This window comes from Panulirus ornatus, chromosome 51 (assembly GCF_036320965.1).
Source record: "Panulirus ornatus isolate Po-2019 chromosome 51, ASM3632096v1, whole genome shotgun sequence".
Lineage (NCBI taxonomy): Eukaryota > Metazoa > Arthropoda > Malacostraca > Decapoda > Palinuridae > Panulirus > Panulirus ornatus.
The window spans coordinates 808,948-825,000 of record NC_092274.1 but is presented as its reverse complement, the minus strand read 5'-3'; the positions used below and the strand labels follow the sequence as shown (position 1 = coordinate 825,000).

Here is a 16,053-nt window from a genome sequence, read left to right as displayed (position 1 = left end):
TGTGTGTGTGTGGGGCAGAGCGAGCCGCGGGCTGGCCTGTACACCAGTTGAGGCTTGACAACCGTGCTGGTCACACCACCACCCAGGCAGTTGCCGCCTCTCTTACCCTGACGGTACATCCAGTACCACCGTAACCCTGACGGTACAACCACCACCCGACCTTCATCGTACCTCTGGACGGTACGACCAGGTGCGACCTTTACCGCCATCGTACCTCTTGACGGTACGACCAACACCGACCGTCATCGCCATCGTACCTCTCGACGGTACGACCAGCACCGACCGTCATCGTACCTCTCACGGTACGCTCGGTAGCGAGACCTTTAAGGCCACTGTACCTCACACGGTACCGTCATCGCCGACCATCACCACCAGTGTACCGCTGATGGTACGACCAGGGTGGGACACCTTCAGCAACCACTGAGGTACGTTACAATACTCATCTTCCCTCCTAGATGGTGAGGGGTGTCTGTCATGGTGTCTGTTGAGCCACCTGGCGTTAAGGTATACAGCTGGTGCTGGTTGACCAGACACACACACACACACACACACACGGAAGCTGACGTCCTACACCTGCTTTTCACCGCACCTGCTCATCTGCTTGGTATCCACAAAGCAGTGTACACATGACTGCCCCATACACCACACACACACACACACTAAGGCCTGAGCCAGCAGGCCATGAAGTCGTAGTGAGGTGCAGTGTTATGCTGAATAGTCCTTGTTCATTAATGCTGATGCTGCTTCCTGGGTCAAGCCTCAGTTGAGCTTTCTGCCTATGCTCTTGAGACTAGATGAGGTCAGCCAAAAAAGAAAAGCTGATGTGGGTAAGTTGTCTTTGCTTTCCATTCTTCCCTCATTTGTCTTTCCATGTTACTTTGTTCTTCAATAATTAGCTTCTTCTTGTGACGACAGGGGCAACCAAATGCCCTAATCAAGGCCATCTCATTAATGATATATACATACATATGAACCCTAGCTTGACCCTGGCGCCCACTTGATCGATCAACCCCAAGGGGAGGATGAACAGCTGGGTTGACTTTGGACTGAGTGCCGCTAAAAAAATGATTCGAACCTTTGCTCTGTCTCTACGTCCCTGATGTAGAAGGATGTTCCTTCTTTGTCTATCATTTTTGTATCAGATGATGAGAGAACAGGTGTCTGTGGCCTTATGGTCATCATCTCATACAGTACCTTGACCTCATTCGCCTGACTTGCTAATTCGACGAGAGAAATACATGTCCACGCCTTCCCCTCGACCTTACATCTGGATTTCAGAAAGCTGCCTCCCATCTGACCTCACTTAACCTCATGTGGGAGTGGTTCTGCCGCTCATAACCTCCCACTGGCTCCACACAAAAGGAACTCAATTGTGATGAGGTTTAAAAAAAAAAGTGGTTTGGTGAAGGATGGAACGTCTTGATGTTCCTCTGTGGATCTCTACACTCTAACGTCCTTGCTACAACTTCATGTTGTGTTGTGTTGTGTTGTGTTGTGTTGTGTTGTGTTGTGTTGTGTTGTGTTGTGTTGTGTTGTAATAATGTGTTACAACTGTGCAGGGAGGAAGGTCTACACCGGTGGGGCTCAGTCTCTCGACCTTCCTCTGTTATCAAACAATTTTATGAACTTACAAATAAGTTCTGACGAGCTGGTGTGACATCGTGAAGCAACAATACATATCAGTTCTACACATGTTATTTCTGTGTATATATACACACACGTGTGTCTATATATATCATACAAACCGCTGCACACTAAACATGCAGGAAGGGATGCAACCCATTGTCCAGCAGCAGAATAACACCAGTAATCTCAAGTCACCATCTTCCTGGCCCTTGACTACACTGACCGAGAGGTTCTGATTGATGCATGTCAAGGTGACCTTGTCATGCAGAAGCCTGGGTGACCTGACATGATGATGGCATACTTGACACACTGCTCTCATGCAGGCGCAGGTATCTGCATGAGACACTAGACATGAACTTTTTTCGGCAGTGCATGGCAGAAACTGTAAGAAAAAATAAAGCATACATGACGTAAGATATAACATCTGCTGATAGATGTCATCCATGACACAGATAATGACACCTGCTGACGCGAGTGTCATACATGACACATGATATCACAAGTGGTGAGGCAAGTGTCATGGGAGGAGGACGGGTCTGAGGAAAGGTTCCACGGGGTCACCATTGTTGATTCTGGAGTTGATGACGAAGGGTTTGTGTTCGTGTGATCCTTCCCTCTCTCACAATGTTGTCATCATTGTTCTCTCAAAAGACGTTGTCAAGTATCATTTCGTCTTAAGCACCAGCTCTCTGTGTGTGTGTGTGTGTGTGTGTGTGTGTGTGTGTGTGTGTGTGTGTGTGTCCTCAACTCGAGTACCTGCCCTTGATTCTGTACACCATTGGAGGGACGTACATCGCGTGGATTGTGAAGTTGTAAAGGTTTTAGGCAGTTTTCTACCCGGGCACATTTTGTACACCAGGGAGCGCTCCGTACATCACAGGAACGATGCGTCCCCTCCAGGCAGGTTCTGTGCCACGCAAGCCTCCGTCTCTGACGTGCACCAGAGTGAACCTGTGTGGAGGGTGAGTGTGGAAGGTCCGGGTGGTGCAGGTGTAGAACACCTGCTGGGAGGAGGAGGAGGATGTGCTCCACATGCCCACCCTTGCCCCCACACCCCACACAAACCCTCAGGCACTTTGCCCTGCTGCCCCAGTCCACGTCAGCCATGCCCCACACTAACCCCTCCTTCAAGTGCTTTCGTCCCCTATCCAGCAGCGCCTCTATCCTGAACATCCCCAAGGTCTCTCTCCCTATCCACAGCAGGCCTGAGCTAAAACAGGAGCTGGTCTATTTCCTACAAGGCCTAGTTCAGCTTCCATCCGGGTTAGAATGAGTTGTTTACGATTGTTATTGTTGTGAGCGAAGACTTGTGAGAGAGTCAGCCACAGGTGGGCTGGCTGGTTCATGCCCTGCCTCGTCTAACGGTGCAGCCAATCAGTTGCCACCTACTGATTTCGTTTTAACTCTCAGATCCTCCCTCAATATTCGTCGCCGGATGATCAAAACCCCAACACAATGAACTCAGAACTTTCCTATATCACCGTGTAGATAATAGTAGATAATAACCATATACAGAGTAAGATTAATAGAGGATGTAGGTGGAAAAAAAAAAACAGGCCGTGACCTAGGCAGAGGTACGTGTGGAGAGATGATGGCGAGACAAGGTGGAGGAGGCCTCGGGCTAGACTTTCTTAAGGTTTTGTGTCCCACACCGACCCTGTTGTTGGCTGGTGTCATAAGGTGAAATATCCACGTACCGGATGCCTGACAGAGGGGAATACTCTCGTACAATACAAGAAACGTGAGCGACAGTGGATGACCCGAGATGAAGGTGGACGTCAACATTCCGTCTGGCGCCACTGACCGCCAGGTACAGTTCACTGGGGTTTCTAGACCTTGAAGAAGTTTGTGAGGCAAGGAAGCTCCTCCTCCTTCACTCATCCAACCCAGGAAGATCTGTTGGTGGACGAGAAACCGAGAATATTTCTGTTGGTGTTGATGAAGCAGGTGGAATCTAGAAGCTACTGGTCTGTGAATCCAAGAATCTGCTCTTCTGTGAACCCAGAATCTATTGCTCTATGAACCCAGAATCTATTGCTCTATGAACCCAGAATCTATTGGTCTGTAAACCCAAGAATCTGCTCCTCTCTGAACCCAGAAAGTATTGATCTCTGAACCCAGAATCTATTGCTCTATGAACCCAGAATCTATTGGTCTGTAAACCCAAGAATCTGCTCCTCTCTGAACCCAGAAACTATTGCTCTCTGAACCCAGAATCTATTGGTCTGTGAACCCAGAATCTATTGGTCTGTGAACCCAGAACCTCTTCGTATCTTAACCTCAGAATCTATTGGTATCTCAGCCCAGAATCTATTGTTGTCTGTGAGCCCCAGAATCCGGTGTCTGCTAAACCTAGAATATGGTTATATATGTTGATCCCATTCACCCCTGTGCGCCCCAGGATTCGAACCCGAGTCAAGCACTGGATGACAGTGTATGTGTTGGGAAGCAAAGGTGTACTACACCTCCAGATAATATCCCCCAAGATAGCATTGGCTCTCCTCCTTAGAGTCACCCCTGAGAAGTGGGTTAAAGAAAGACCTCGACCAATATGGAGTATTAACCTACTTAGCTCGGCCTCAGGCATTATTACAGCTCCTATTACGCCATTATCCATTGGTCGACGAACTGGCGGGGGCCAAACTACAGTAGCAGCTTCCGCAACGAAAACGGAATCGGGGTTGAACGGCTTCACAACATGAAAAGACGATGGAGGAAGTACATGACTGGAACACGGACGTGTGTAGGGCAGGCCTGTGGGTCGGGACGTGACCTCTGACTTCTTGCCTTGCCGCTAGAGGTCAGACATACACCTAAGGGCTGGTGGGGTTTTGGAGTTGCTGAGCTAGTTGAGCTGGGAGACCGGTTTGTGTGGATGCGGCTATAGCTTCGTTGTGGAGCACTCAGCTTTACACCGGGGCAGATTAGGGTGTGTGGAAGTGTGCGTGGCGTAATTGAGTGTGTGTCCCGATATGTAACTTAAGAGTGTTGTCTACCAGAGGGCTGGAGGGCATCAGGGTCTGAACATTCAGGAGAACTAGAAGCGAGCATGGTATAGAATGAATTGGATCGATGTGGTATGTGGGGGGCGACGTGTTGACAATGGGATGTACCAAGGCGCGCGAAGCGAACAATGTAAACTATCTTCACTAACCACTTGTACATCTAATGAGTCTACTTCAGACCACACATACACCATCAACAACTTAAAGACTGAAGATATACTTTTCTTAATCTTCTCTTATGATCTCGCAGTAATAACAGTATGACTAATTAAAATGTGATCATACTTTGAACTAACCAAATTGCCAGAGTTGGACGGGGAAGCAAGGGTGTTACAGATCACTTTCTGAAGTCTGTTGAAATTCCCAGTCACACACACACACACACACACACACACACACACACTACATATGAAGATACACAAGAGGACCTGGAGGTGTACGTACATGTTTCAAAATATAGGCTGGTACCTCCAAGTGCTGTGAACCTGTGTGGTGTGATGTAGCAAAGTTCCTGGTCTGTTGAACTCTGGTGTGATACAGCAAAGTTCCCGGTGTGTTCAACTGTGGTGTGATGTAAAGTTCCTCGTGTGTTGAACTGTGATGTGATGTAGTAAAGTTCCCGGTGTGTTGAACTGTGGTGTGATGTGGTAAAGTTCCTGGTGTGTTGAACTGTGGCGTGATGTGGTAAAGTTCCTGGTGTGTTGAACTGTGGTGGATGTAAAGTTCCTCGTGTGTTGAGCTGTGGTGAGGTGTAGTAAAGTTCCCGGTGTGTTGAACTGTGGTGTGATGTAGTACAGTTCACGGTGTGTTGAACTGTGGTGAGGTTCCCGGTGTGTTGAACTGTGGCGTGATGTGGCAAAGTTCCTGGTGTGTTGAACTGTGGTGGATGTAAAGTTCCTCGTGTGTTGAGCTGTGGTGAGGTGTAGTAAAGTTCCCGGTGTGTTGAACTGTGGTGTGATGTAGTACAGTTCACGGTGTGTTGAACTGTGGTGAGGTGTAGCAAAGTTCCCAGTGTGTTGAACTGTGGCGTGATGTGGCAAAGTTCCCGGTGTGTTGAACTGTGGTGTGATGTAGTACAGTTTCCGGTGTGTTGAACTGTGGTGTAATGTAGTAAAGTTCCCGGTGTGTTGAACTGTGGTGAGGTGAAGTCAAGAGTGCTGTGGTTCGCTCCCTTTTGTAGTGATTAGACTTGAGCCTGAAGGTTTGGGCGCTGGCCACAAGATGGCCTTCATACAACGCTGGGGGTCAAAGTATCGTACGTACCGGGTCGATATGTGTCATGTCCGGTGTTTTGCCCTCATCAGTGTACGATATCCTCTGGATTAAACCATAAGACTTACAAATCCATTGTATTTCACTGTACTGGATACATCTGAGGTAACCTTTTCGTTGATATATCCATGGAAAAACGTCTTTATGAAGGTAGAGCATCGTACAAATCGGTCCAATTATTGTTCCTGAGAAAGTATCATCAGACTGAAGAAGTTTAGTTACCATACTTAAATGGTTAATGACCTCAGGTAACTGATAAGTGAAGGTGTTAGCCTGGCAGCAGGAGGGTGTCCGGCTCACAGGGAAGAACTGCTCATTCACGAACTAATGAAGAACATACACAAAACTCTGCTGCTCCTCTGCCGTCCTTCGCCTCACATGTTCTTTCTTGGCCCAAGTGGCCAGACCACAGTGTGTGTGTGTGTGTGTGTGTGTGTGTGTGTTCTTGCTTGTCTTCTATGGGTCTCATCGTCCGGGTTGGCGTTACCGGACTCCGCCTACTTTTGGTTACACCGTGAGTGAAAAGGTCACCTTCGTCGCCAGCTGATGAAAGGGAGCGCAGGCAGTCTCGCCCAGGAACTTCTCCCTCGAAATGAACACATCACTTCCCAGCTTCTTACTGTAGCGCAGCATCGAAGCTTGCGCGCAGGATCCTCGTCCATTTGGGTTCTGGGGTTAAATATAATAACAAAATAATGTTCAGTTATGGAGGCCGATCCGTCACTTGTCTTAAACATGTGAGATAATTCTCCCTCTGTCTCTGATCCCCCCCCCCCCCCTCCGTCTCATAATTACCAACTTTCTTGACGTAAAGTAAAAGTCAATTAACAACCCTTGCCAGTTTGACCATCTGGCTGGTTAGGTCAGTCACACACACACACACCTGTGCCGCCTTAACCCCATACCAAGAAGTTCCTATCCACGTATTCTCCTCACCGTGGGAAGGATGAACGGCTTGGGTTATCTGTGTGTATGCTGCCGTCCACACAACGCCGGGGGATCGAACCCAAGCTAACCACAACCCCATGAGCCACCCAACTCTCTCAATGAATGTTATATATATATATATATATATTGCACAGTGTGTGTGTGTGTGTGTGTGTGGAGCATGTATCTACTGTAGTCCAGTATTGACTCGGTGTGTGTGTGTGGAGGGAGGCAGGCAAACACGTGTTAACGTTCTCGTGGGCGAAACACTTTTAAAGTTTCACCCCCGGGTCTTGTGTGTGTGTGTGTGTTGTTGTCATGCGCGCACCGCCCAGTGCTGGCGTCACGCGCATGATGATCCGCTTGGCTAGTACCGCCTCTTGACCGTCACCGACACGCCTCGTTGACTGACGCCAATTTGACAGAATTATACCCATGGGGGAAATGTCTTGTGGAATCTTGACGGAATCTGACACAAGACTGATGCACGGGGGGGAAACACTGGAGTCATGCAGGAACTTGACGGAACCATGCGAACTTGACGGAACCATGCAGGAACTTGACGGAACCATGCAAGAACTTGACGGAACCATGCAAGAACTTGACGGAACCATGCAGGAACTTGACGGAACCATGCAGGAACTTGACGGAACCATGCGAACTTGACGGAGTCATGCGAACTTCACTGAGTCATGCGAAATCTTATTGCAGTGAATATCTCCAACTTGAACCCATGGCAGAGGGACTGCTGCTGTGAGAGGCGTGAATATTGCTGTGGGAGGACAGATGTAGCTGTGAGAGGCGTGAGTACTGCTGTGGGAGGACAGATGTAGCTGTGAGAGGCGTGAGTATTGCTGTGGGAGGACAGATGTAGCTGTGAGAGGCGCAGATGTTGCTGTGGGAGGACAGATGTAGCTGTGAGAGGCGTGAGTATTGCTGTGGGAGGACAGATGTAGCTGTGAGAGGCATGAATATTGCTGTGGGAAGACAGATGTAGCTGTGAGAGGCGTGAATATTCCTGTGGAAGGACAGATGTAGTTGTGAGAGGCATGAATATTGCTGTGAGAGGCATGAATATTGCTGTGGGAGGACAGAGGTAGCTGTGAAAATTGTCATACCTGCAAATACGTAAAATCATTACCGCGGAAGGAGGAATGAGAATGTTATGTGTGTGTGAGTGCAGTCATGAACAGCGGAGGTGGTGGTGGTGAGGAGGAGGAGGAGGAGGGCTGGAGGCCGTTAATGTACACTAGCGATGAACACAGCTGGACCATGTACACACACATGGTCATGCCAGATGCATAGGTGCTGGTGAGGCAGGTGTGTGGGTGGGGGAAGAGGAGGAGGAGCAATGTCTGGTTTTTACACTTCCGCTCGTGATGGGGTCCACGATCCCTTGTCGAGGGACTTAAAGAAGGTGAAATTACATGAATTTTTTCAAGATAATTATATGAATTGTTTTGTTGGTCATCTGGGCCCCCGGTGACTATCAACTACCAGGGTCGTTAGGGTCGTTAACGTCAAGTAAATGGCTCAGGAACTGAGGTACCGGTAATCCAGTACATGGGCGTCCGTAGGTAGCCGCTATGACCAGGGTCAACATTAGAAAGGCAGATGTGTAGCGGTAATGAATGTAGCGGTCCCTCCCAACACACAGCCAGCCACGCTCTGTGGACTTACAACTGGACCTGTCAAGACTCACCACCCGCCGCCAGCTTCCTCATGACTCAGCCTCTGGACTTGCCAGAGTCACCATCTTCCTCATGACTCACACTCAGAGTCACCATCTTCCTCATGACTCACACTCAGAGTCACCATCTTCCTCATGACTCACACTCAGAGTCACCATCTTCCTCATGACTCACACTCAGAGTCACCATCTTCCTCATGACTCACACTCAGAGTCACCATCTTCCTCATGACTCACACTCAGAGTCATCATCTTCCTCATGACTCACACTCAGAGTCACCATCTTCCTCATGACTCACACTCAGAGTCACCATCTTCCTCACGACTCACACTCAGAGTCACCATCTTCCTCATGACTCACACTCAGAGTCACCATCTTCCTCATGACTCACACTCAGAGTCACCATCTTCCTCATGACTCACACTCAGAGTCATCATCTTCCTCATGACTCACACTCAGAGTCACCATCTTCCTCATGACTCACACTCAGAGTCACCATCTTCCTCATGACTCACACTCAGAGTCACCATCTTCCTCACGACTCACACTCAGAGTCACCATCTTCCTCACGACTCACACTCAGAGTCACCATCTTCCTCATGACTCACACTCAGAGTCACCATCTTCCTCATGACTCACACTCAGAGTCACCATCTTCCTCATGACTCACACCCAGAGTCACCATCTTCCTCATGACTCACACTCAGAGTCACCATCTTCCTCACGACTCACACTCAGAGTCACCATCTTCCTCATGACTCACACTCAGAGTCACCATCTTCCTCATGACTCACACTCAGAGTCACCATCTTCCTCATGACTCACACTCACAGTCACCATCTTCCTCATGACTCACACTCAGAGTCACCATCTTCCTCATGACTCACACTCAGAGTCATCATCTTCCTCATGACTCACACTCAGAGTCACCATCTTCCTCATGACTCGCACTCAGAGTCACCATCTTCCTCATGACTCACACTCACAGTCACCATCTTCCTCATGACTCACACTCAGAGTCATCATCTTCCTCATGACTCGCACTCAGAGTCACCATCTTCCTCATGACTCACACTCAGAGTCACCATCTTCCTCATGACTCACACTCAGAGTCACCATCTTCCTCATGACTCACACTCAGAGTCACCATCTTCCTCACGACTCACACTCAGAGTCACCATCTTCCTCACGACTCACACTCAGAGTCACCATCTTCCTCATGACTCACACTCAGAGTCACCATCTTCCTCACGACTCACACTCACAGTCACCATCTTCCTCATGACTCACACTCAGAGTCACCATCTTCCTCATGACTCACACTCAGAGTCACCATCTTCCTCATGACTCACACTCAGTCACCATCTTCCTCATGACTCACATTCTGGTCACCATTTTCCCCTCATGACTCACATTCCGGGCCTGTTAAAGTCACCATGTTCACCATTCATGGACCATGTCATGCGGTGCAATCTCGTGTCTGTAACGCAGTAATTCATGTATTTTCACGGTCGTCTGTAACCCACTGTGGCATTCTGAAATCCATGACAACACATTGGTGTCAGCCGTGGCTCTACCACTGTGGTGATTACACCAGGGTTGTTAGGGGGTGGAGCGTCGGTCGTGTTGACGTGGTACGTTAGTTCGCTGTCGCACCGTAAGGGTGCACTGCTCACCTACCGGGCCCACAGCTGACCTTGCCGTACTAGCTAGGGTCATGAACCAGGGTTTTAATGGGGAAGATCACTAGGGAAGGTTAGGGTGTATGTATACAAGTGTATACCTGGAGTAATACACAGACACACACGAGTGTATGGTGACCGAGGCATAGAAACCGCACCTCCCAACCCAGCTTTGCGCCAGACGTCCCTCTAACCTACGTACACACACTTGTCTCAATGACGGGGAAGAAAAGATACGACCTGTGTTAAGGACGGTGGGAGAGACTGAGAAAACTTGACTGCACAAGTTGTACTGACAGGACCAGAAGGGGAAAGACTTGACACGTTCGTGAAGAGAGATGGTTGACCGTGAAAGCAGCCGTCTTTAACTTGTGGGTAAGTCCACTCCACTCACCCATACACGGCTCAACCAGGACAGTCTACCTTACCCACCTTTGTACCACGTAGTAGCTAACCAAGTCAGCCCACCTTACCTACGCTTCCACCTACCGACACTTGGTTCACCAACCCACCCTAGCTACGCCTCCATCCACCAACACTGGCCAAAGTACAATGCTGTCAACTGACGACATGGAACATTCCGGTGTTGTGACCACACACCATAGTTCCTCAGCGTTGTCATGAGACAGCACCATGGAGTACGCCGAAGACCCTGTGTTGTCACCTTAACCCAATGCTTAGGTTATTATGCACTTTATGACGGATGCATGACAGGAAAAACACGATATCAAAACTTAGATAAATATTCAGATCAACGTCTAAGTCAAAGAAACTATCAATCAACAGTGAAACTGGGGCAGGAAACTTCACGTAAGTTTACATTGACACAAAACTTTCTTCCGAACGTCTTTTTAAAGTTTCTTTACGCCCACAGTACGTCTACAGGGTGAGAGAAATGGTTGAGATTAACTTGGGTTGAACTCGAGAAGTACTTACGTGCGATGAGGACCCAGCAGGCTGGGTGTAGGCCCGGAGGTCGGGAGAGAGTGTTGAGCAGGTAGTGGAAGTCAACGAGACGTTGCTTCGGTTCGGTACTGGTAGTTGTGCGAAGTCTAGACCATAATGGTGGTAGTTCCTTGTGGTAGTTGCTGGTAGTAGTTCCCCTCCCCACCTGCTGGACTGGCTGGTGTTGGCTGGAGGATGATCATAAGGAACCGTTGGTGCTGTAGGTATGCACTTCTCCCGGGGTCACATACTCTCCTTCATACGTCTGGTGATCTCATGGCGACGCGAGACCCCATGTAACTTAAAAGTTCCTGGAGACATTAACTGGCGTCACACGTAACATGAGTCCCCCCTGGGGACGTTATCTGGCGTCACACGTAACATGAGTCCCCCTGGGGACGTCTTCTGCCGTCACACGTAACATGAGTCCCACCTGGGGACGTCTTCTGGCGTCACACGTAACATGAGTCCCCCTGGGGACGTCTTCTAGCGTCCCACGTAACATGAGTCCCCCTGGGGACGTCTTCTGGCGTCACGCGTAACATGAGTCCCCCTGGGGACGTCTTCTGGCGTCACACGTAACATGAGTCCCCCTGGGGACGTCTTCTGGCGTCACGCGTAACATGAGTCCCCCTGGGGACGTCTTCTGGCGTCACACGTAACATGAGTCCCCCTGGGGACGTCTTCTGGCGTCACGCGTAACATGAGTCCCCCTGGGGACGTATGATCTAGTTTGCTGACACTTTATATCCAAGTTTTATGACGCCTTTTGCTAATTAGAATTACTTATAAAAAAATACACAGGAGCTACTTCACTTATATTGTAAAAATAAACAAAAGTGACATGTCCTGTTTACATCTGGTCAGCTGAGGGAGAAACTCTTGTGTACATCGCTAAAGTGGATGACATGGGTTTGTTTACACCGTGACAGCTGACGGCAAAGCTGTATTTACATCAAGTAAGCTTAAAGGAAAGCTTTCTTTACATCACGTCAAAGCTGAAAGTGAGGCCATATTTACATATCAGCTAACAGAATGGTCTTACTTACATCATGTCAGCTGATATATAGGTTACATTACAAATGATAGCCAGGCATTGTTTACATCACATCAGCTTACTGCCAGCTTTGTTTACATCTGCCGGGGGGGTCCTGTTTACATGAGATCAGCTGAGGGCAGTGGTCCAGCCTGGCAGACAACAAGACTCGCTACCCACCCCACACCTCACCATCACGAAAGTGGAAACTAGAGTGATCTTCCTGCCTGTTCTTGTGCCAGTTGTTCTGTAGCTTGACGCAGTCAAAGGCCAGGATATCACACCTGAAAGTCGTCGCACCGTCGTGCTCAAGGGTCGCACCGTCGTGCTCAAGGGTCGTACCGTTGTGCTCAAGGGTCGTAGCGTCGTGCTCAAGGGTCGCACCGTCGTGCTCAAGGTTAAATTCAATCTCTTAACGTACTCAAAGCAAACCTTGACAAACTCCGAGGCAAGAGGGCCATGTTTCCCGCGTGTGTGTGTGTGTGTGTGACCCGGAAGGACTCCATGCGCCGGACGGTGGCAGAGGAGGAGGAGGAGGAGGCGCGGTGGTCGTCGTCATGGACGACTGCCTCACTCGATGGCGCAGTTGCGTGCTGACGGCGACCTCTGGAGGCCGGCCGGCACCTGACACACTTTTATGACACCTTGACACAGTGTCATGGATGCCAGTTGCACTCTCCCGGGCCTGGTTAGGTTAGCCCCGATGTGTTTTGAGTGTGTTTGTGATGTCCCAGATGTGTTTTGAGTGTGTTTGTGATGTCCTAGATGTGTTTTGAGTGTGTTTGTGATATCCCAGGGTGTTTTGAGTGTGTTTGTGATGTCCCAGATGTTTTTTGAGTGTGTTTGTGATGTCACAGACGTGTTTTGAGTGTGTTTGTGATGTCCCAGGGTGTTTTGAGTGTGTTTGTGATGTCCCAGGGTGTTTTGAGTGTGTTTGTGATGTCCCAGATGTGTTTTGAGTGTGTTTGTGATGTCCCAGGGTGTTTTGAGTGTTTGTGATGTCCCAGATGTGTTTTGAGTGTGTTTGTGATGTCCCAGATGTGTTTTGAGTGTGTTTGTGATGTCACAGACGTGTTTTGAATGTGGTTGTGATGTCCTAGATGTGTTTTGTGTGTATGTGTGCTGTCTCATGTGTATCTTCAACACGTGTATGTAATAACGTATTTGCTATAACCTGAAGATCTAACATTGGCATGTGATCAGAGTGTTATATGACTTGGATATAAAAAAGTTTAGACGCAATGTTGCAAGTTTTCTTATATAGGTTAGACCTTTGGCTTTATATGGCATGTACAACACAGTAAGGTCTTTGTGTCTTCATCAAACGTCAAAAAAGCTAATGTTTGTCTAATGACTTATTGATGTTAACTTTTCTAACTATGTTAACTTGTGTCTATCAACAGAGTGGCGTCGTAAGGCGAGGAACAGCAGGGAGCCACAGCATATCCCCCCTGATGATCCCACCCTACCACTACAACCTGCTCACGCCTGCTCAACGAAGAGTGCTGTGAGCAGGCACCACAGTAAGGTAGTGTTCCCAGGGCACACACCACAGCAGGCAGGGGTGTCTGGGCCAGTAAGGAGGAGAAGGTGTGAGGAGGTCGCAACACAACAAGGACTATAGTGGTATGAGGTCGTATGACAGAAACGGGTAAAAGTGGTGTGGGGACGGACCACAGCAAGTCGAAGTGGTGTAGGGACACACCACAGCAAGTCAGGAGTGGTGTAGGGACACACCACAGCAAGTCAGGAGTGGTGTAGGGACACACCACAGCAAGTCAGGAGTGGTGTAAGGACACACCACAGAAAGGAAACATTGTAAGTCAACACAACAAGACATAAAGTGAAGAAAACGTAAGTGAGGGAGAACCAGACGAAGGGAGAGTACAGTGCAGCTTGCTACCTGGTTACTGAAGCGACAGCGACAGGATCGTGGGTTCGTAACCACCTGGGTGTGAGCGCTGGGGAGGCTGGTGCCTCACCGCACAAAGAGCCGTTGTGCCAGCAGACCAGGAGTCAACATGAAGGCGACAGTGACTCTCCTGCCGCTGCTGCTGCTGGTGGTGGCAGGTCCAGGGACGTGTCAAACTCCCGCCCAAAACTCCACGCCCGCCCTCTCGCCCTCAGTCCTCTCCAGTAAGTATAACCTTCATGTTCATGTCAAGGGGGACGTGTAATGCACTAAGGAAAACGTGCTATGTACTACGGGGTTAATGTACCAATAGAGGACGAGTCTTATTATCGAGGACTGACTCAACTAATTCTCTCTTATACTCTAAGTGCAACAACTCGACCAATTGACCCCAATGCTTTAGGTCTTCACTAACACAGCTGACTACAGGACTCTACTAACTAACGGAGTAGACTGTCGCACAGACTGGAGTCTCTGACTGACTGGACGGCAGAACAGACTGGACTATAGGACATTATAACTTCAGACTTGACTGTCAGACACATTAGACAGGAGAGGGATGAAATAATACCTTATTCTCTAGCTTACAAGACGAGGATGTGACCCCCACTTGTTCATACAACCTATGACCTGATACACCCACGGGTCACAACCCCAAGTGACCTGTCTTCTCTTCTCTGTCCAAAATCTTCTATACTTGCAGTGTCAGACTGTCACAATAGGACCTGTCTAAAAGTCTCCTAACCTTCTGTACTTACTGACTGTCTTCCTTAAAGAGCCTCTTCCATGAATCGACTGACACCAATAACCTGCTGGATCAAAACTGACATATGTACAAGTATATAAAAAAAATATTCTCTCATGTTGACTACAATGTAGAAGTGGATATACATGAAGGTTCCTGAGTGCCTGCCACAACCCACGAGTGTGTCGTATTTTGTACTTCGCCAGTTGATGAGTCGATTGTGGCAACAGACTTGCATGATTTGGCTGAACACTACGACAGTGTGTGTGTGTGTGTGTGTGTGTGTGTGTGTGTGTGTGTGTGTGTGTGTGTGGAGACACCCCATTATGATACATGGAGAGTATCTTGTGTGTAGAGTTTAGATAGTGTACTGTGTAATATGTGTGAGTAGTGTGGTACGCGGGTTGTATATCATTTTGTGACTGCTGTTCTGTGTGTTGTGGGGTGGCAGGCACACCCTGTGCTGTGTGTGGATGCTGTATCATGTACTGTGAGTGGATGACATACTTCGTGTGGAGCGGATGATACATTTTGCGTCGTGTGTGGATGACATTATGTCTTATGGGGATGACATACTCCGTGTTGTGTGGGTTCGTCTTGCAGTGTTCGAGGATGGTGTAAGGTGTAGAGGGGGGGGTAGTGTAGCCGTGATATCTGCTACACCCACTACCCCTGCAGGGTTAACGAGTGGGCGCTACCAGTCAGGGCCCAGGGTCAGGGTTTAGGGTGCCTCGAACCCTAGCTAGGGCCCAGTCAGGGCGTCCCCTGTTGTCGGTGACGAGTGGGATGCCTCGACCCCCATCTAGGGCCAAGGTCAGGGCGTCCCCCAGCCGACGTGCCTGAGCCCCAGCGAAGGTCAGGATCAGCAGAGGGCGCGCCGCCAGCACCACCTGTGGCCTGGCCCGTTAGGATGCCGCTGCGTGAGACACCTTCCCACCCCGCCCCGCGAGAGGCGTCCACCCACCCACCCACCTAAACCCTCACGTGGACACTTGTGGAGGAATGTTCCATGGCGCGTCGCTCATTAGGCTGAGAGGCAGTCGTGTAGATCCATGGGTCGTGGTAGCTGCAGCTGGAGACTCGTGGTGGTCGTACGGGGGTTTGCGACGACGACAAGATGCGACGCTGCGCCAGCGGTGGTAACGGGTGACCGTGGCGGTTGCCAGGTCAACGACCTACGTCTTCCATCTCCCCTTAGCCCCTCCCCCTCCA

At 49.3% G+C, this 16,053-nt stretch overlaps 1 protein-coding gene across 1 annotated transcript in view; it reads left to right on the top strand.

Moving 5' to 3' along the window:
* The first annotated feature begins 65 nt into the window (after positions 1-65).
* mas (trypsin-like serine protease domain-containing protein masquerade) overlaps positions 66-16,053 on the top strand; it is a 51,285-nt gene continuing 35,297 nt past the window's right edge. Inside the window, exons 1-2 of the mRNA XM_071691680.1 lie at positions 66-425; positions 13,588-14,320. Of these exons, the coding sequence (XP_071547781.1) occupies positions 14,206-14,320 (115 nt within the window). The 5' untranslated portion in view covers positions 66-425; positions 13,588-14,205. The remainder of the gene's footprint in view (positions 426-13,587; positions 14,321-16,053) is intronic.